The 21,023-nt window shown below is 42.4% G+C and overlaps 1 protein-coding gene across 5 annotated transcripts in view; it reads right to left on the bottom strand.

Moving 5' to 3' along the window:
- RNASEH2B (ribonuclease H2 subunit B) overlaps positions 1-18,465 on the bottom strand; it is a 70,739-nt gene extending 52,274 nt beyond the window's left edge. The window contains exons 1-2 of one of the 5 annotated variants that reach the window (XM_036080905.2): positions 17,940-18,418; positions 7,677-7,724 (exon numbers count right to left, since the gene is read on the bottom strand). Coding sequence is in view for 4 of the 5 variants with exons in the window: in XM_036080907.2 (XP_035936800.1) it covers positions 17,940-17,991 (52 nt within the window). In the remaining variant the exon portion in view is untranslated. Of the gene's footprint in view, positions 1-7,676; positions 7,725-17,939 lie in introns of all 5 variants that reach the window. The other 4 variants (XM_036080907.2, XM_036080906.2, XM_036080908.2 and 1 more) reach the window with 4 other exon arrangements.
- Between the last annotated feature and the right edge of the window lie 2,558 nt (positions 18,466-21,023).

Genomic DNA, 21,023 nt, shown 5'->3' with positions numbered 1-21,023 from the left:
CGTTTCTCACTATTCCAGCATCACTGTCTCCATTATGTCAAGGAACAGAAAAGGGGACCTCTGTCTTTAGCAATACACCCATGATTTTACTTCAGTACTGTAGTAAACCTTTCAACTTTAACTTGGTGAATCATTATTGATTTTTTGTTTCCTTTTTTTCAATAGAAAGTTCTGGTTCTAGTGATTCTTGCCAGCTCTCCTTCAGCCTTCCCATTCTCCTAGCGCTTAAAATAATTAAAATTTATAAACACCAAAAGTCTAATATATATATTTTTAACAACTATACAAGGGAAGCAGTGTTTCCATTTTTCTCAGGAAGAGCACTAAATCCAGAGGATTAGCTATAACCTAAAATGTCAAACTGTAAGAACTTTGGAATTACTAAGTACAAATAAATACTGAAATTAATGTATTCTGCTGCAAATGCCAGGGTTCTCTGAAATATACTTTGAGATGTATTAGTGTAGATAATGCTGAAATGTCTATGTAGTAGGTGAAAAAAGTCCTCTTTTCTCAGTTGTGTCAATAAAATAACCTGCTGTTGGACTGAATCTTTCAACACAGAATTCCAAGTGAGATGCTATCCTCAGGTTGTTTTACCTCATTAACGATAGAATGGATTTTAAAATTAATCTCTCCTGCCTACTTCACTCATTCATTTATTAACTATTGATTAGCAAAGCAGACCCAACCGGCTCCCATGAGGAGCTTTTGGATGTGCCCTGGAAGAGACAGATAATGAGTCAAACAATCATACAAATGTAGACTCCAAATGTAACAGCTACTAAGAAGAAGAAATACATGGAATTTGAGACCTTAAGATAGAGGATACTACATAGATGAGTAGGTCTGAGAAGGCTTCTTGCACCTCCCATTAAGTTCTTTGCTTTGATGCCTAAGAAGTCAAAGGAATTATACATTCACTTCACCAGTGAAATCTTCAGTAGGCTCCTGGGCCAAACTTAAGCCACAGAAGGGTTTTGTTTGATGTGCACATTTGAAAAAATTTGCATTTAGGTGCCAATATTTGGAAATCGGGTGATTTTACATAAAGTGAAGACTTCAAATATGTTTTCCCTAGATACGAAAAAAAATTACTAGGCAAAGATTTTTGCCTTGCACAATCAAACCTGGCAACAACAAACGAACTTTGTCAAACTCCAACTACCACTTTCTAGTCCCCCTTAGTCCTCTGTACCATCTTGTATACCCACCTCATGGCCAGATGATTATCAGATGCCACGTACGTCTTCACTAAACCGCATTCTTGTCTGCTAGAATCTATGTACCCACAGCACCAAGTAGCAGGTGCTGAATAAGCATTACCATTTAGTAATAAACACCACCCTCTTATGGAATCATTTTTTTAATTACCAATCTTTATTCTGTTACCAATTTTCTGTTCCCAGCTCACGTACTATCCTAGGCACTAAGGATCCAGCTGTGAATAAAACAAAGGCCCCTGCTCTCAGAGCAAGACTGCATTCATAACGTCTCTTTATCTGTCCCACCCCCACCCTCCACCCTCCACCCCCCACCCCCCACCCCCATCTACTTCTCCAGCCCACTTCATCAATGCCCATGCTCCACCGTCCCCTCTCAATCAACCAGTCTTACAGGGCAGGGAATAGGGCCCAGATCTACCAGATCCCGGAGGCCCTGGGTCCAGAACAGAAAATGCATTCCACAAAGGTGAGCCACTTACAAAATTTAAAATTTGCTAGGAGCCACATTAAAAATAGGTAAAGTAAGTGTTGATAATATATTTTACTTAACCCAATATATCTAAAGTATTTTCATTTCAACATGTAAAGAAAATTTCATATGAACTGTGTTAGCATAATGTTACCTGGGGATTTTTTATAGATGCCCTCTATCAGATTGAGAAAGTTCCTTATTCCTAATTTTTGGACTGTTTTTTAGGATGATATAGTGCCATATTTTCTCAAATGCTGTTTCTGTGGCTATTAAAATGGTTATGTGGTTTGGTGCTTTTATTTTATTAAAATGGTATATTATATTGATTGATTTTGGTATGTTGAACCAATATTGCATTCCTAGGATAAATCCCACTTGGTCACGGTATGTAATACATACTCTTTACATACTTCTGGATTTGGTTTGCTAGTTGTTGAGGACTTTTGCATCTATGTTCGTAAGGGATATTGATCTGTACTTTTCCAATGCCTTTGCTTGGTCGTATGAAAGTAATACTGGCCTCATAGAATGAGTTGGGAAATGTTCTCTCTCTTTCCTTTTTTGGGGAAAATTTTGTAAAGGATTCATATTCATATGTTCAATGTTTAGTGGAATTTACCAGTGAAGCTATGTAGGATTGGGCTTTTTTTCTGTGGGAAACTTTTAACTTAATTTCTTTACGTGCTATAGGTCCATTCAGATTGTCTATTTCTTCCTGAGTTGGTTTTGGTGATTTGTGCCATTCTAGGGCTTTGTCCATTTCATCTATGTTATCTATTTCCTTGGCATACAGTTGTTCATAGTGTCCCCCACGATCCTTTTTAATTTCTGTAAGGTCAGTAGTAATGTCCCCTCTTTCATTCCTGATTTTAGTAATTTGAAACTTTTTTTTTCCTGGTCATTTTAACTAAAGATTTGGTAATTTTGTCGATCTTTTCAAAAGGACCAACTGTGGGTTCAAAGATTTTTCTCTCTGTTGTTTTTCTATTCTCTACTTTATTTCTGCTCTAATCTTCATTCCCTTCCTTTCTATTTGCTTTGGGTTTGGTTTGTTCTCCTTTTTCTAGTTTCTTAAACTGGAAGTTCAGATTATTTGAGACCTTTCTCCTTTTTAGGCATATACAACTACATATTTTGCTCTGAACACTGGTTTACCTGCATCCTTTATGTTTTTTATATATTTTGTATCATTTTCATTCATTGCATTCATTTGATCCATTGGTTATTTTAAGAGTGTGTCATTTAATTTCCATATATTTGTGAATTTCCCAAATCTCCTTCTGTTACTGCTTTCTATTTTCATTTCAGTGTTTTTGGAGAGCATATATTGTATAATTTCAATCCTTTTAAACATAATGAGTTTTGTTTTATGGCCTGTGATATGGTCTTTTCTAGAGAATGTTTCATGTTCACTTAGGGAGAACGTGCATTCCATTGTTGAGTTTTCATTTCAGTTATTGTATTTTTCAACTCAAGAATTTATATATTCTTTTATAATTTCTATTTCTCTTTATCGATATACTCTATTTTGTGAGACTTCATTGTCATACTTTCCTTTAATTTTTAAGACATATTTTGCTTTAGTTCTTTAAATATATTTATAATAGCTGATTAAAATCTTAGCAGAATAAGTCCAACAACTGGGCCCCCCTCAGGGACAGATTTTTTCTCCTGTGTATAAACCTACCTTCCTTTTTCTTCAGGTGTCCCGCACCTTTGTTTTTTTTTTTAAACTAGACATTTTAGGTAATAATTAATGTGACAATTCTGGAAATCAGACTCCCCTGACCCAACTCCCCAAGATTTATTGTTGTTGCTGCTTTTTGTCATCATTGCAGTTGTTGCTGTTTGTTTAGCGACCTTCCTGGACTAATCCTATAAAGTGTGTATTTCCTGTAACCACTGATGCCTCAGTTGGTTTAATGGATAGCTAATGATTAGTCTGAGATTTCCTTAAATGTTTTGAACAAGTAAGTCTCCCAACATTTGCTGAGGAGCTCTGCATGTGTTCTGGGACATGCCTGCAACACTCAAGTAATTTAAACTTCTGCCTTAGCTTTTATTAACTGCTTGCCTAAGACCTCAAAATCAGTCAGAAGTGAGAGATTAGGGCCTTGTCAGGTCTCTCCTGGGCATGCACACAGTCCTGTATACGTGCTCAGCCTTTTAATTTCCTAGGACTATGTCAGAGCTTTTCAAAGTCCCTTATGGGGATATCTTATCCCCCATCTCTCTTTTAAGTTTTTGGCCAGGTCCTTATTTGCCCAACTGCTATTGCCCCCTCAGCAGCTGATATGTTAAACGATTGCCACTGATTATTTTTGACAAAGGCCCTGGGGACAGGATATTTCCTGGAGAGCAAGTTCTAAGCTCCAATCAAGCTTTTCCAGGGAACTACAAGACAGGTAAAATAGGGACAATGCTCTGGGAATGGGACTTTTTAAGACGCTCCAAACGAGGCCTGTCCAGTCCAGTGGTTGCAATGCTGCTGGTTTTTACACGTACCATGTTTGCAAGACTGCTGGTTTTCAAGGTTACTGTAGACCTGAAGAGAGGGATATGTGAGCAGTTCAAGTTACAATGCCACAAACCCTGCTTAATGAGATTCAGCAGTTTTTCTTGAATAAACACTTCTCAGATTGTTGGAAGACTTTGGCTAATTTCAAGAGTTTTGAAAAAGTTGATTTTGGCCATCTTTGCCAATGTTTTCATTGCTTTTATGGAGGAGTGGATTTACCCCCACTGGATTTTGAAGGCTTAGGATAAGTAAAGAACTCATATTGCTATAAGACTCAGATAAATTCTTTAGTCTACACCTGGCCTTAGGCACACAAAATTACTTGTGACTATAAATTAAAGGCGCTATGGAAGTTAAGAGGTTTTTTTTAATTTTCACTAAAATGTGGAAAATCCTGGGTCATCCCATGGACCAATTCCTCACCCACAGGCTTAGAAGCTCCATCTTTTTTCTAACTTTTACCTACATCTAGCATAGCTGAAGGATAGCTAAATTAACTAAGGAAGAATAAAATCTGCTTTTAGAATAATGAGAGGGGCACCTGGGTGGCTTAGTCGTTAAGCATCTGCCTTCGGCTCAGGTCATGATCCCAGAGTCCTGGGATCGAGCCCCATATCGGGCTCCTTGCTCAGCGGGAGCAAGTCTGCTTCTCCATCTCCTACTCCCCCTGCTTGTGTTCCCTCTCCCGCTGTCTCTCTCTCTGTCAAATAAATAAATAAAATATTTAAAAAATAGAATAATGGGAAAGAATCAGAAAAGTAAGAGAGTGGGGGGTGTGGTGAAGGTTTCTCCTCTATTAACCTATTTTTAGTTGAGGCCTATTTCTTTGATAATGTCAGCATAGAAAGAGCACAAGATATGGAGACAGAGAGGTCCATAATCCACTTGCAGCTCCTATTCTTGCTTAGCAGTATGAACTTGGGCACGATACTCAGACTCTGGTTGCCTCAGTTGTTTCATTTATAAAATGGGCATAATAATAATTATTATTTTATAGGTTTTTCTTCAGCTTAAAGTGCCTAGAATTTGTAATAAGTGCTCAATTGAAAACCAGTTTCCTATCTCTCAATGATATGGAAACATCAAGAATATGTAGAGAATAGGGCGCCTGGGTGGCTCAGTTGGTTAAGCGACTGCCTTCGGCTCAGGTCATGATCCTGGAGTCCCAGGATCGAGTCCCGCATCGGGCTCCCTGCTCAGCAGGGAGTCTGCTTCTCCCTCTGACCCTCCCCCCTCTCATGCTCTCTCTCTATCTCATTCTCTCTCTCAAATAAATAAATAAAATCTTTAAAAAAAAAAAAAAAGAATATGTAGAGAATAATAAGATCAAAATATAAAAGTCAAAGAAATTCTAAGCACAGAATTATCTCAGGGGCTAACAATTAGCTTTCCAAGAAGAGATTAAATTAGACCTTTAAAAAGGATATCTTTTTTAAAAAGCCAAAATATAATGCATTTTATGTGTGAAAATTAAGATCATATATAGTAAAGTACCCAGTTTTTGGCACATGTGATATGCTCAATAAATGTTACATGAATGTGTTGTTTGATTTTGGAAAAATCTCAGTAAGAAATGGTAAAACAAGTTTTTTTTTTTTTTTTTTAAGATTTTATTTATTTATTTTGACAGAGAGAGACACAGCGAGAGAGGGAACACAAGCAGGGGGAGTGGGAGAGGGAGAAGCAGGCTTCCCGCGGAGCAGGGAGCCCGATGCGGGGCTCGATCCCAGGACCCTGGGATCATGACCTGAGCCGAAGGCAGACGCTTAACGACTGAGCCACCCAGGCGCCCCGGTAAAACAAGTTTTGATACTTAACAAGTTAAACTTCATTTATCTAGAAAATTGACTCATATGAAACACCTTCTTCTAAAACTATTCTGAATAAAGTAAGACTTCAAATCATATCTTTTTTAAAGATTAGGCTTTACACTTTATTTATTTATTTTTTTGGCTGTTTTCTCTTACATAAGAGATGACATAAGCCATGCTGGCCAAAAGAGTGTTTTCACAAAAATAAAAAAAATTCAGACAAATCAGAAGCAGGTACTCAGTCTTTCTGGTCATTTCGGACTCAGTAATATCTTAAACTTCCCAATTGTCTCCAGCCCTGCCACTCTAGCTTCTTACACCTAACCAATTCCAAAGCAGTTTTCTCATGGTCTTTGTGTTTTCTATAAAGATGCAATTTTATGTCCCACTGGTCACCATTAATCCTAGCAGCAAATCTTCCATCTGTTTACCATCCTAATCTAAATACCTCAACAGAAAGGAAAGTCTGATTGCTTCTTTCCTGACATTTGAACTTTAAAGAAAACATACCAGTGATAAAGAGACAACTGTGTCCAATGAATGTTAACGAATAATAGCTAATATGTATTGGGCATTTCCTACACACCAGGCAATGTCCCCGATATGTTACATAATGTTATCCTTGTAACATCTCTATGAAGTAAGTACTATTTTGATTTCCATTTTTTTGCGTGAGAAACTTGCCCCAAGTTAGGAAACCTGCTGAAGGTCACAGAGCTATTTCACTGTACATAGAGCCAAGAATAAACTCAGGCAACCAACAGTTTACACTATGATACTTTAGAGAAACTCTTAATCCTCAATCTCATCCGTCTTAACTCAGAAAACACAAGCTGCAGCTCTGAAGCACAATAACTATCTGGTACAGCTGTTCTCTTATGACACAGACGTCTCAAACTCATCTGTCTCCTCTTGTGTCCTGCCCAACCTTGAGGACCAGAGAGTCATCTAATCAGCCACCCCCACTCCAGTGCAGCCAGTGTCCCACACTGCCAGGGGTGTGTGCAGCAGAAGTAAAAGGGGGGGGTGTGTGTGGCTGGGGAAAGTGAGAAAGAGAAAAGGGTTGGATCAAAAAAGACATAAATAAAGGATGAGAGAAATCTGTTGCAGGATACAAGAAACATCAAGTGATAAACTACAGATAAAGTCAAGCTTGACCAAATGCGAGAAAAGAAAACTGATCTTCCTATTAGAGAATACAATATCCTATACATAACCACATACACCCCCAAGGCTTCTGTGATAACTTGAGTACACAGCATGGATCAATGCATGGACTTAACCATTCTGTAACATTGAAAAGTTAGTCAGGAATCTTGTAGAAGTCAAAATGGAACATTATTTTTCATCTTCAGACTACATGGGTAGGTGATACAGTTGATATGAAGTTATTTATCAACCAGTTTTTAAACTTGGCAGCTCTTTCTTATCCCTCTCTTGGTTAAGACAAGTGTCTTCACATCATTTAGAGTTCAAAGACATGAGACAGGAGAGAGAGCCACCTTTTTGCCAAGTGTTCTTATGACTTGGAAGCAATGGACATTTGTTCATGGTCCTGTCTGATTTTTGGCACACAGCAGATAAGCTCTGAGAAACACACATCCACCGTTACATGGAAAAGAAAGAACAGACATCAAAGCACCACTTACTTTATTTTTAGATACCATATCAAGCCTATTCAGCTTTCTTAAGAAGATCTAATAGGAAAGAAAAAAAAAAAAAAAAGATGAGCGCATCACTCTCATGCTCATGCAATACAGTGACCTAAATAGGTTCCAGTTTATTTTCTGTAGTCATCAGCCATTAGAACATATTCAACCCCCTTGTTCCCCGTCTCTTTGATCGCCAGGGATAGCTCCTTGGAGACTTGGTTAGGACACAAATACAATGCATGCAAGACAAATCAGCATAATCTTCAAGTTACTTGCCACTTCCAGGAATGCTAATTTTAGCAATAACTATATGTCTTCCCTTCCCAAGATGTTACCACTGCCATCAAAGAGATCTGAGTCATGTTCCTGGCTTTGAAGCTCTCAGCTTCCTTAAACACTACAGGAGACAAACCAAGAAAGCTAGAGAGAGCCATGCACCAGACGAATAATTTTCAAGTTATGGGTTCCTCTAAGAATATCTTTTTAATTTTGAAACTTGGAGGAAAAAAGAAAAAAGAAAAAAGAAGAACTGGCCTTCGCCAAGACCATAGAAGATAAAATCTCCATTTTCTCAGGGCTGTCTCTATCAATAGCCATGTTTCTAGGATTGGCCTCTGTGCTGAAGAAGAAACTGATGAAAAACTTCAGGTGTGCAGCCAATTCAGAGCCACAGAGACCGACAGTACATTGAGATGGAGCTCAGCTCTTGAAATATCTGGGAAGCAGGAAAATTCTGGAGAGGTTGAAAGGACAGACTTGACTGGGATGTCCAATCATAACCAGGGCTAACTCCAGAATAGGAGATGTGCCTGGTCCCTGGTCATCAACCTGACATGCGAGGGAACCCCAGCCTTTCTGATCCTCCCACCTCTCCCACCCTGGTGAGGTACCACCATTCGGTCAGCAGAGTGCCACATAGCAGGGGTCCTAGAGGACTGAGGAGAGCCTTGAATCTCTGCCATTTAGTTCCTGTTGAGTGTCGGACAGATGATCTGACTTCTCGTAATCTTGTAAAATGGTGATTATAAAGCTTGCCTTGACTAACTTCCCAAGGCCATGGAGAGGGTCAACTACAATAACATACATCAAAGTGTAGTGCGAAGGTGTAGGAGCTAGAAGATACAGGCCCTAGAAGATGGGTTTCCTAAAAATTATATAAACCCTGAGTAAATGAACAGCCCAAATCTACTTCTTCATACAATAAACCTCTGCCCCACCTATATGCCATCCAGTCAAAGAGACCACCAATAACTGAGAAACTGAGAATGCTCGGCTGAGACGAGCCTGGTCCCATGCAGCTCGGGCACACGGGTGAGTGAGGGCAGTGGCTAGCTCTTGTGGTGCCTAGCCTCACCTTCCCTTCTCCTGGAAAAGTGCTCCTTACCCTCAAGCACCCCTCCGTCCTCCCCGTCTCCCACCTGCTGCTGTAGTGGAGCTTGCCCCTCATGGCTACAGCTAATAGGGGGTGCTGGGGTTGCATGTGATCGCAGTGGGGCCAGTCAGAAGGCTGTCTTGAAACAAGAAATAAGAGAAGAGGGGCAGCTTCTCCCAGCACACACCAGGAGATCTGAGGCTTGGGTGCAGTGTGCAGCCTGTTTTCCATGAAGTGGAGGACGCTGGTTTGAGAAGAGGAAGTGAACTCTCAGACAGGCAGACGCTCTGGACCTCTCGGTGCTGCAAGGCATAGTTCCGATGTTCTGAGACTCTTCACCCTGCCCCTGTCCCCGACACCCAGCTGGCCCTTCCTAGGAATAGATGACCTGGCTAGGAAACTCCTAAAGAAGTATGGGCCAGGTTTTGTAACACAAGTAGGACGGGCTGACTCTACATTAAACAAACAGTAATTTCCATACTAAGGCAGACTGACTCATGGTCCATTCAAACTGTCATCCTATTTATGGCAAGCACCCCAAGGGATGTTTGCAGGAGGCCATGGTTGTCCTGAAAACTTCTACCTCGAATGGCCTTTGAAGAATCCCAGCTGGCCATTGTGCCCACTACAGTTCTGTGAATTTATGCTCACCTCTCTGGCATCCATTTGTATTTTCAGTCTTTACCCACTCTTAAAGATAACCGATCCAAAATATGTACACTGTGAAGCAGTACTTATGTGGTATATTTGTTACAATAGAAATAAACTCGTAAGTAGAAAGAGTAAACAGTGAAATATGGGTAAAAATAGAAAAATGAGAAAGAAATTAAGAACACTGACTTTATACTAGAATACATACAATATATAAAGACTAGAAAGAAATATTTCCAAAATTGTTATTTCTCAGTGGCAAGATGAGAGATGATTTTCTTCTTTATATTTTTCTGTCTTACTAAAGGGTATATAATACTATTCTAATAAAAGAAGTTACTAAAAGAAAACTGGGAGAAAAATGTCTAAATGAAGATTTAACTGGTCAAAACTGAGCAACTGATACCACAGAGCCTCACCGAATGTCTTAGGCTCCTGCAGGAAATCAGCTCTGGCTAGAGACCTTGGCCAACTCGGATCCTAGCTGTTTCAGAGGCAGGTAATAAAACAGGCATGAGAACACACAGATCCGACCCTTTCAGCACTCAGCCCATTCCACTCAGCGACAATCATACCTGGAAAGGAAAGCTACCTTTTAAAGATATTTAAAAAGCACATACAAAGGACTTCTGGACAAAAAGGCTGAAAATCTAAGTGGCATGCTCCTTTCAGAGACACTGGGCAAGGGTGGGCTCTGAAGCTCAATATTGGATATATTATTTGCAAATATAATGAGCAGCCGATGGCGGTGACACAGGAAGTACACACCTGGATTCTCTCCAGCCACTGGCATGTACTGGGGCTTCAATACATCTTTATATAAAAATGATGGCTAACTGGGGCGCCTGGGTGGCTCAGTTGGTTAAGCATCTGACTCTTGATTTCAGCTCAGGTCATGATCTCAGGGTCGTGAGTTCAAGCCCTGTGTTGGGCTCCATACTAGGTGCAGAGCCTACTCAAAAAAAAAAAAAAAAAAAATGATAGTGAACCAAATAATCATGATGAAATGTGTAGGTAGGTTCAAGAAGTACCACTAGCTTGCTCACTAACATCAGAGAGTCTCAGAGGGAAGATGTCTTGGAGGAGCTGTGGGCTGAGTTTAAAGGATTAGTAGGCATTTGCCAGGCAGAGAATGTGAAGAGCAGACAGAGGTCCAGGCAGACCCAAAGTCATGGGCATTAAAAGAAAGAGACATTGTATAACCCCAATATCCCTCAGTATTTTAGTGAATGTTACAGTGAATAAGTAGTATGAGTACATAGTGAAATAAAGGCAGAAACTGAAAAATGAGAAAACTTTAAGAATACTGGAATTCATTTTGTGATCCATACAATGGCTTAGCTTTGTGGAAACTAAAGTTGAACTGAGCCTTGAAAAAGGATAGAGTTTGGGTAGAAGTGGAAAAGGAGGACAAAGGGCAGTGTAACAAAGACTGCAGGAAAAAAATGGAATGTGAGACATTTTTCCTTTCAGTGATGCTTACTCTGTCCCAAGTCTGGGGCTAAGAGCTTGGGGTGCAAGAAGAGCTTAGGAGGCTGGGACTGTTCTCCCCACTGCAAAGATAAAGAAACTGAGGCTTTACAAAGAGGATGCAATTTGTTGAAGGACATAGAGCCAATAAATAGCATAAGCCTAGTTTTAGGTGTGTTTTATTATAACACTTTAGAAAATATTGATGAGTTGTTTGTTTCTTAACATCATGGTGAAAGCTTAGAGGATATGGGGGAAATCCATGCAGCTCCTTTTCTGCTATTCAAATTAAAAATTATGTCTTCTTTAGGTAAATACCCAGTAGTGGAATTACTAGATCTTATGGTAGTTCTACTTTTAATTTTTTGAGGAACCTCCATACAGTTTTCCACAGTGGCTGCACCACTTTGCATTCCCACCAACAGTGCACGTGGGTTCCTTTTTCTCCACATCCTCACCAACACTTATTATTTCTTCTTTTTGATTCTAGCCATTCTGACAGGTGTAAGGTGATATCTCATGGTGGTTTTGATTTGCATTTTCCTGATGATGACTGATGTTGAGCATCTTTTCCTCTGTCTGTTGGCCATCTGTATGTCTTCTCTGGAAAAATGTCTATTCAGGTTTTCTGCCCATCTTTAAATCAAATTATTTGGGTTTTTTTTTTTTTTTTGATGTTGAGTTACAGCAGTTCTTTATATATTTTGGAAATTAACCCCTTATTGGATATATTATTTGCAAATATAGTCTCCTCTTTTGTAGGTTGCCTTTTTGTTTGGTTGATGGTTTCCTTCACTGTGCAGAAGCTTTTTATTTTGATGCAGTCAAATTTTTTTAAAAGCTTTTTATGTTGATGTGCTTTTGTTTCCCTTGCCTTAGGAGACATATCTAGAAAAATGCTATTATAGCCATCCCTATGTTTATTGCAGCATTATTTACAAGAGCCAAGATATGGAATCCAAGTGTCCATCAACAGATGAATGGGTAAAGAAGATGTGAGATATATATATAAAATAGAATATTACTCAGCCGTGAAAAAGATAAGATCTTGCTATCTGCAACAAATGGATGGATCTAGAGTGTTTTATACTAAGTAAAATAAGTTAGAGAAAAATACCATGATTTCACTTACATGTGGAATATAAAAACAAAACAAAACAAACAAAAAGCAGAAACAGACCTATAAATACAGAGAACAAACTGATGGTTGCCACAGGGGAGGCGGGTGGGGGGTAGACAAAATGGGTGAAGGGGAGTGGGAGATACAGGCTTCCAGCTATGGAATGAACACGTCATGGGGATAAAAGGTACAGCATACAAAGTATAGAGCCAATGGTATTATAATAGCATTGCATGGTGACAGATGGTAGCCACATTTGCGGCGAGCACAGCATAAGGTATATATAGAGTTGTTGAATTATTATGTTGTGCACCTGAAACTAAGGTAACATCGTGCATCAACTATACTCAAATGAAAAAAGTTATAAACATTTCTTACTCTCCTTCTATGAAAAATTTTTTCTGCCCTGGAGGATAAATATGTAAGAGTTATAAGTTCTTATAAATGTCCTAAATCTTTCAGAACAATTACTAGCAGGACAACATCAGGCTCAGTTTGATTACACCAACTGACAACTGATTAAGTCCACCCCCTTCAGAACGTGCTCCACCAGCAAAGGGAGCAGATCTAATGGCCATCTGAGAAAGGTCAGTGGGGGTCCCACCAAAAACAACTTTGTAAAGACAAAACCAGCCTCGGGATTTGTGTGGGAAATATCAAACATGCTCCATGCTGGAGAATTCAGAGACTCCCACACTGCTGAAGGCCTGCAGAAGACTATTCAGTAAAAGACAAATCTTCCAAGAAGCTGAACTTAATTAGTCAGAGGTTGTCTAAAATCAGCACTTGAATTATTCCCCATCCCTCACCAAGCTAAGCACAGGTTCCTCCCCTGTGAATAAGCTCTTCTGAAAGTAAGGAGGCTTTCAGCCCACAAGCTATATTTCCAAACACAAACATGCACACATGCAAACAGTGTTGCCAAAGAACAAAAAACCGGCTTAGATTTTTCTTCTGAGATTAACCCTGTGCCCTTACCTAAGTAAAGGAGGAAAAAAGTTCTATGTGTTTTTTTTAGGGTCACTGAGAAGTCATTTAGGTCTAAGCAATTCTTCCTTTACCATATACTTTCTTTTTTTTTTTTTTTTAAAGATTTTATTTATTTGAGAGAGAGAGAGAGAATGAGAGAGAGAGAGAGAGCATGAGGGGGGGAGGGTCAGAGGGAGAAGCAGACTCCCCGCCGAGCAGGGAGCCTGATGTGGGACTCGATCCCGGGACTCCAGGATCATGACCTGAGCCGAAGGCAGTCGCTTAACCAACTGAGCCACCCAGGCGCCCTACCATATACTTTCAACTGTTACTTTTTTTTTTCCCCCCAAATAAGAGGTGTTTCTTGTGGGCTTACTAAAAAGCTATAGGACTCTAATTAGGAATAACGTTAATATAAATTGTCTCTACCATTAAATAGGAAAATCAGTTTTGCGTTTTAAATTTGATTTCTTTTTTAATCATTTAATTAGAACATAGTTCTAAAGCCCGCATTCATCTAATGCTTTCAAATCTATTTTTGTATTCTATTTGGAGAGACAAATCTGATATTATTATTTGTGATTATCATGCTGACTCTAATAAAAGGCTCATTAATATATTTGGAATGACTAAGGCAGGCAGGCCACCTGTGATTCTTATTTCCCAAAAAGCAACCCATCCTCTAACCCCGCAAGAGCTGACATTACTCATGCTGTGGGGAAATAAGTAACAAATATGACTCTCCCTAAAATACTTTCTAATGTGTGTTTTCTTGAGATAAAGGGGAATAACGTCACTGCAAAAACTTGTCTACAGCTGAAGATGGGATGTGGTCTACTTTGATCTGGGGGCTGTTTAATCAGGGGGCCGGCTGAGAGATGCTTTTAAACTAAGCTAGCCCGAATGAATTTAGTGGTCCTGAGATCATTTCTGTCCTTCCTTTTGTCCCTCACACAACATTAGGGTTTCCCAATGTTCTGACATCTACTTGGAGCTGGTGCAGTGACAGGGTTCAGCCATGCCAGCAATCCACACAATCTCGTATCCTACACTCAGTGAACCTGTTCCCAGCCCACCTTTCACGTTGGGGCCCATTCCAACTTAGCAGAACTGACCAGTGTACAAAACTTGCACTAGAGAAAAATATTAAAAATATGACTTAAACATTTACTTTTGGGGCAGCAAAGGGATAGAAACTGATACCAAATTTTTAAAAATAGCGATGTTAATGGTCTAGAGATGTTACAGTAACTAAAACTGCAAATAGGCTAGTACCCCCAGGCCATTTTGGAGAAACCTTTAAGACTATTCCAAACTACAAGAAATGCTTACCTTGCTGAAATGGGAAGCAGTTCTGTCCCCACTGACCTATGAAAGTCAAGGGCCTAAGTCGGACTACTTCACAGGTATCCCTTCCAAGTTCCAGCTTTTGTTTTTCTGGGACATTGGACTTCTCCAAAGAAATTGAAAACAAGAGGCCTAAATAGTGCTTTTTAATATATCCTTCAACATATAACACAGTGTAATTGTAGGCAGCTTGATAAACAACACGAATTAAATGGCAGGAAAAAAGTATCATTCCAAGGTCCACTGGCTTTGCATTTGTCTCACGGATCAATCTCTAAAGTTCTGTTTGCCTCTTGGTTAACGTGCTCATGTTCCAGTATACAGAGTAAGCTCTTCGGATCCCAGAAAGTTTCTAAAACTGAGTAAAACTGCTTCCACCAAATGCTTTTGAAAAATTCTTAATTTTTGTTTTCTTTCTTAAGAGCCCAACTTCACTGTAGCTATGGTGCTCACTCCAACCAGGATATAGTCTCCTTCTCTCAAATGTACAACTTACTGGGGCTGACTTCCCATCTGCTAGGAAAAAGAGAAAACACCAACAAATACGTATCTGTGAAGACAGGCCTCCTGGCCTGTGCTTCCACGTGCACCCCTGATATTAATTCTGGCCCCCACAAAGACAGCTCCACCTGAGGCTGGCCAATCCTGCCTCGTAGCCCACTCCCAAGGGCTGTCTCAGTGCAGGAACAGTGGTGTCCGCACACCAGCAGCATTGGCTTCACCTGGGAACTTGTTTGAAATGCACATTCTCGTGCCCCATCCCAGAACCAGGGAATCAAAAACTCTGGGGGTGGGGCCCAGTTGCCCAGGTGACCAATGCCCTCAAGTCTGACCAATGTTCGTCCACTCAGAACCTGCAGGTGGCAGTAAAGGCCGGCTAGAAGGACAGGAGCAGGAAGCTCAAGTTGTGTTACAGAAACTGCCTGCCTGACAACAGGGTCCTGAACAGCCCGCTCAGCCTCCTCCAGTAAGTCCAAAGGTCATAGGACATCTCAGCTTTGAACAGGAATTGGACTGAAATTCTCACAGCCCAGCAGTAAACGCATTAAACTTACAATTTTCAGGGATGCAATCGATATTCAATTATTTTGAAGGTTTTTGTGTTTAATACAGTGAGGATACAAACACACCTCAAGAATGAAAATGTCGGGGCACCTGGGTGGCTCAGTCGTTAAGTGTCTACCTTCAGCTCAGGTCGTGATCCCAGAGTCCTGGGATCGAGCCCCGCATCGGGCTCCCTGCTCAGCGGGAAGTCTGCTTCTCCCTCTCCCGCTCCCCCTGCTTGTGTTCCCTCTCTCACTGTCTCTCTCTCTCTGTCAAATAATAAATAAAAATCTTTAAAAAAAATAAAAAAAGAATGAAAATGTCAATACCGGTTAAACAGAACAAAATAAGAAACTCAAATTATCATCAGCCCTTGTGTGTTCCTGAATCATAACAAGGCCCTTCATTCTGAAAGAATGATTAGAGTTCCTACCCTCAAAATCTCATCGAATTGATATGATAAAGGCAAGAAGAGGATTTTTCTAACGTAAAGCATGTATCCACATAGGCCTTTGCTAGATTCTGCCAAAACCCTGAATTTTGCTTTAATGGTTTTAGTATACAAACATCTGTCGTGAGGATGTGGACCAATGGGAACTCTCATACACTGCAGGTGGGAGTATAAATCGGTATAACCACTTCGGAAAACCGGTTAGCAGCATCTACTAAAGCTGAACATACAGGTACCCAGAACCAGCAATTCCACTCCTGGGTATACACCTCAGGGAAATGAGTGCCTCTGTCTACCAAAAGCCTCATAAAAGAATGTTCTTAGAAGTGTAACTCACAATAGTTACAAACTGGAAACAATCCAAATGCCCACCCACAGTGGAGGAAATAAACATGGATGTTCATACAATAAAGTATACACAGCAATGAAAACACTAACCAACCAATAAACCAAACCACTGCTACACACAATATGGATGAATTTCACAGATGTAATGCTGAGTGAAAGAAGCCAGACCGAAAGGAGTACACACTTATCCACACAGGCAGAACAAATTTCTAGAGACAGAGGTTATCATAAAGGTTACTAAAGCTATCTAGCAACAGACATGAGCTTGCTGAAAAAGTTCTACACCTTGACTTGGGGGATCATTACAGGGGTGTATACATATGTATACATAATGAAAATACAGGGGTGTATTCATTGAATTGCACTTAAATTTGTATACTGTATGTTATACCTCTTTATAAAGGAAGAACAAGTTAAACATACACACAAAAATTATTCTTGACGGACTGTCACACAATAATTTTCAATATTCATTATAAAAGTCGAGGTTGCTGGGTAACTATAACATCATCAGAGTATTATTTGCTGTAAAAATAATGCATTTGCTGAGCTAAATCTAAAAATTAAATACAGTGAGCAAAGGATTTTCCTTATTTCCAATGTTTTGCCATCACATCAATGTATCATCCTTTAAGAGGGCCAAACTTTTCTGACTTGCACTCCCTAGTCCCAAACTCCTTTTATTCTGACACTTACTGGAGCCCATCGTGTGGAAACTGACTATCCATTATTCCAAGCTCCTGCAGACCCTGGATGGCTCCTCATCACCCAGCGGGAGGCTGAAAAGGCTTGGCGCCAGCATTCCTGTCATGATCTACCCACCTGAATTTCTTTGAACCACCTTTGTCCTAACCCCTATCACCATCTGGCTTCCCTCCTGCATACCCACCCAAGGCCTGGCCCAGGGCTGGGGCCCTGTTAAAAAAGTGCAGTGTCCGAGCTTTTTCCGGGTCCACTGGATCCGATCCAGTGGGAAGCCAGAGGCGGCCAGCTGCCGAGCGCGGAGAGCGGGGGACAGCAAACTGCACCCTAAAGCAGACACTCCAGGGCCCCACAGCGTGCCGCGAGACCCTGAGCCCATGTCGTTCCCCGCAGGCCCGGGCCACTCCTGCGGCCCACCCCAGCATAGGCAATACGCTCGGTCCGTTTCTGCGCTTTCGGATTTGGGTTGTGAAAACGGCAGCTAGCTGTAACCAGCGACCAAGATGAGGAGAAACGCTCTGGGAAGGGAATCCCGTCCCGCACCCGCGTCCGAGGGGCGCGCAGCACCACTGCCCACGGCGCGTGGCTCCGCGCGGGTAGCGCGACCCGCTGGGGTGCGCGCGTCGGGCCGCGGGCGCCGAGGGCCGACGAGGGGCGCGCCCCGCCGCTCCAGGTGGAAGTCCGGCCGCGCGCCGTCCTCGTCGGCCGCTCCGCGCGCTCTCGGGCCGGGCGGGGCGGGCGGGAGGCCGGGCGAGGCGCGCCGCCGCCCGGGGCGGGCGTGTTTACCTGGAAGCAGGAATACATGTTGCCGGGCGCGAGCCCCGTTCCCGCAGTCCATGCCGCCCGCGTTCTCCGCGGGGCGCGAGCCCGACGCCTGCAGGCCCGGCGGCGGTAGGCCTCAGCCGCGGGGCGCGGGGCCTGCTAGGAGCCGGGGGAAAATGGCGGGAGAAGGGTCTATTCCGGGTAGGGCCGCGCGCCGAGGCGCCGGCAGAGCCCGGGAGGCGGCCCGCGGGAACGAATTTACTTTCGTTTCCGGAGCCAGCCAGCTGCGCCTGTTAAGTTTTTAAATTTAGCGCCAGGCCGAGGCGGCACGAGTGGTGGCGCGTCGCCCGCCGGCAGGGGAAGGGTCGCGGCCTCTCCCCTCCGCGGCGCGGCCAGTGGTAGGTGCTCACCGAGGGCGCCGAGTGACGCGGCGCGCGGGGCGGCCACCCTGGGACGCGGAGGCGGGAGGGGTCGCCTCGGCCCGCGGAGGGGTGGCGCGGCCGGCCGGGAGGTTCCCGGGGGCGAGAGCCGGGGAGGCCGGGTCCCCGGGGAGCGGAGCCCCAGAACCGAGGAACCGCCACCCCCGGAGGGCTGGAGGATTCGCGCACACCCAGCAGGGAGGAAGAGCCTGCGGCAGGTCCATGTTTAGGGCAACAGCTCTCCTATGCTAAGCCTGATGTCACTCTTCTCAGTGTATCTTGCTCATCAGTTGCGTTCTGCTTTGGAATTAATGTCGTAACGCATTGTAAGCAGTCCTCAAATTGGGTTTAGCCTTCACCACTAAACAGAAGTGTACAATTTGAGGCTCAAAATACGAATTTGTTATTTTGGAAGACTCTTAGTAATGAGTTAAAAATTACATTTGAAAAGCGTTGTTTAGAAAGAGCCATGAAATTTGGGGATTTAAACTTTGAAAAATAAAATTTTGTTTGAAAAAGTGGTGCCTGATACATGGTTTTTAAAAGGAAGATAATAAATGCATCTCTCATACTTTAAAGAAAAATAGGTCTCCCTCCTCGCCCAGATCCCCAATCCCCCTCCCCAGATCCCTAGTCCCCCTCCCCAGGGGCAATTACTGTTAACAGTTTCTCGTCTGTTCTTCCAAAATTTTTCCATGCACATACAAGTCCATGTCTTACTTTTTTGCACAAGTGGAAGAATAATATTACATAACTTTTAGTGCACTTCACTTTTCTTGAAGACAGTGAAATCTCGCAGTACTAGATCTCGGCCTTCTGAAAAGGGTTTTAATTTCAATTCCATTCCCCATGGGGGGTGGCAAATGCAGTTGAAGTCAACTGCAGAACACACCTCTCTGGCTGAGGAGGGACATCCAGGTGCCAACCCTGGAACAGGCAACAGATTAGTATTTCTCTGATCTCTTTCCTCCCCCAAGATTATACCATGGGAAAAGTTATGGTGTGTAAGCTAAATCCCCAGGCACACCATAATCATTACTAACAGCTACAAGAGAAACGTTACCCACAGTTCCCTCGCTCTGACATGCAGAGTTGTTTTCATTCTTCTCTGATCCTTTCCAGCCGTTGGCTGTATGAATATGTATTTGTTATGTGGTTGTTTTCACGGAGTAAAGACAATTTTGTCTGCTTTTCTCCCTTAACATTGTATAAACATATTTTCCATGGCATCCAGAATATTGTTAATGGAGACATTATTTCACACTGCTAATGTACCAAGGTTACTTAACCATTCCCTAGTGCGCAATATTTAGGTTATTTCAGCCTGTTATTATAAATAATGCTTCAATGCATACTGTCCATGGACTTGGCTGAAGTTCAAAGAAAGGAACTAGATGTACACGTAGCAACATGGATGCTTCACATCAAGAGAAAAAAAAAGTTAGATGCAGGACTAGATTTACAGCAGAATACCAAGTAGATAAATTAAAAACACACATAAAACAACACTATATCTTTTTTTTTTTAAGGTTTTATTTATTTATCTGACAGAGCAAGAGAGCATAAGCAGGGGGAACCGTACAGGGAGAGGGAGAAGCAGGGCTCCTGCCGAGCAGGGAGCCTGTTGTGGGGCTCGATCCCAGGACCCTGGGATCATGACCTGAGCCGAAGGCAGACACTTAACCATCTGAGCCACCCAGGTGCCCCATCACTGTATCTTTTATAAGGATACATGCACCTTTAAGACCATGTATCAAACACATAAGGAATGGTCTTCAAAATGGAGGAGAATGGGATAAAGGACAGATAAGGAATGAGGGGGCAAGAAAAATCATGAGGGACCAGGGCGCACATGGGCAACTGTCAACTATGTCTTATGAATGAGAGTATAATTAATTCTCTGACATTTAGGTCCAGGGACAAAAACTTTTTTTTTTAATGTGTTGCAACAAACATTTCTAAAAAATTTCCTTTATCCACTTAAAAAATTTATTTTAGTACCTTCTTGGAAGGCATACCAGTGGTGATATAGAAAAACAACTTGTCCTCGGGGTAAATAAAGTCCAAGGTATTAAGCTTGGAACACAGGGACCTTGAGATCTGGTCCTCACTTGCCCCTCCAGCCACACTTCCCACTGCTTCCCACCCTGTCCACAGTCTGGCCACGAGGACCTGCCCTTGTCACATCTAGCGCTTGACACGTTTCCTAATTCCGGGGCTCCCCTGCCCCCCCCCCCCCACTAGCCTCATTCCTTCACCTTCTCTCTCACCCTCCACCACTGGTTGGCCAACTCTTACTCATCCACCAGGGGCGCCTGGGTGGCTCAGTCGTTAAGCGTCTGCCTTCGGCTCAGGTCATGATCCCAGGGTCCTGGGATCGAGCCCCTCATCGAAACCCCGCATCAAAACCCCGCATCGAAACCCCGCATCGAAGCCCCGCATCGAGCCCCGCATCAGGCTCCCTGCTCAGTGGGAAGCCTGCTTCTCCCTCTCTCACTCCCCCTGCTTGTGTTCCCTCTCTCGCTGTCTCTCTCTCTCTCTGTCAAAATAAATAAATAAAACCTTAAAAAACAAAAAAAGAACTTACTCACCCACCAGGTCTTAGACAATTCCTTCTCTACAGCACTTCTCCTGCTGCCCCCCAACACTTCCCCAAGAATGAGTGAGATGCCTCCAGTCTTCCCAGTTA

Source organism: Halichoerus grypus, chromosome 4 (genome assembly GCF_964656455.1).
Source record: "Halichoerus grypus chromosome 4, mHalGry1.hap1.1, whole genome shotgun sequence".
Taxonomy (NCBI): domain Eukaryota; kingdom Metazoa; phylum Chordata; class Mammalia; order Carnivora; family Phocidae; genus Halichoerus; species Halichoerus grypus.
This window is presented reverse-complemented; position numbering and strand designations above follow the sequence as displayed.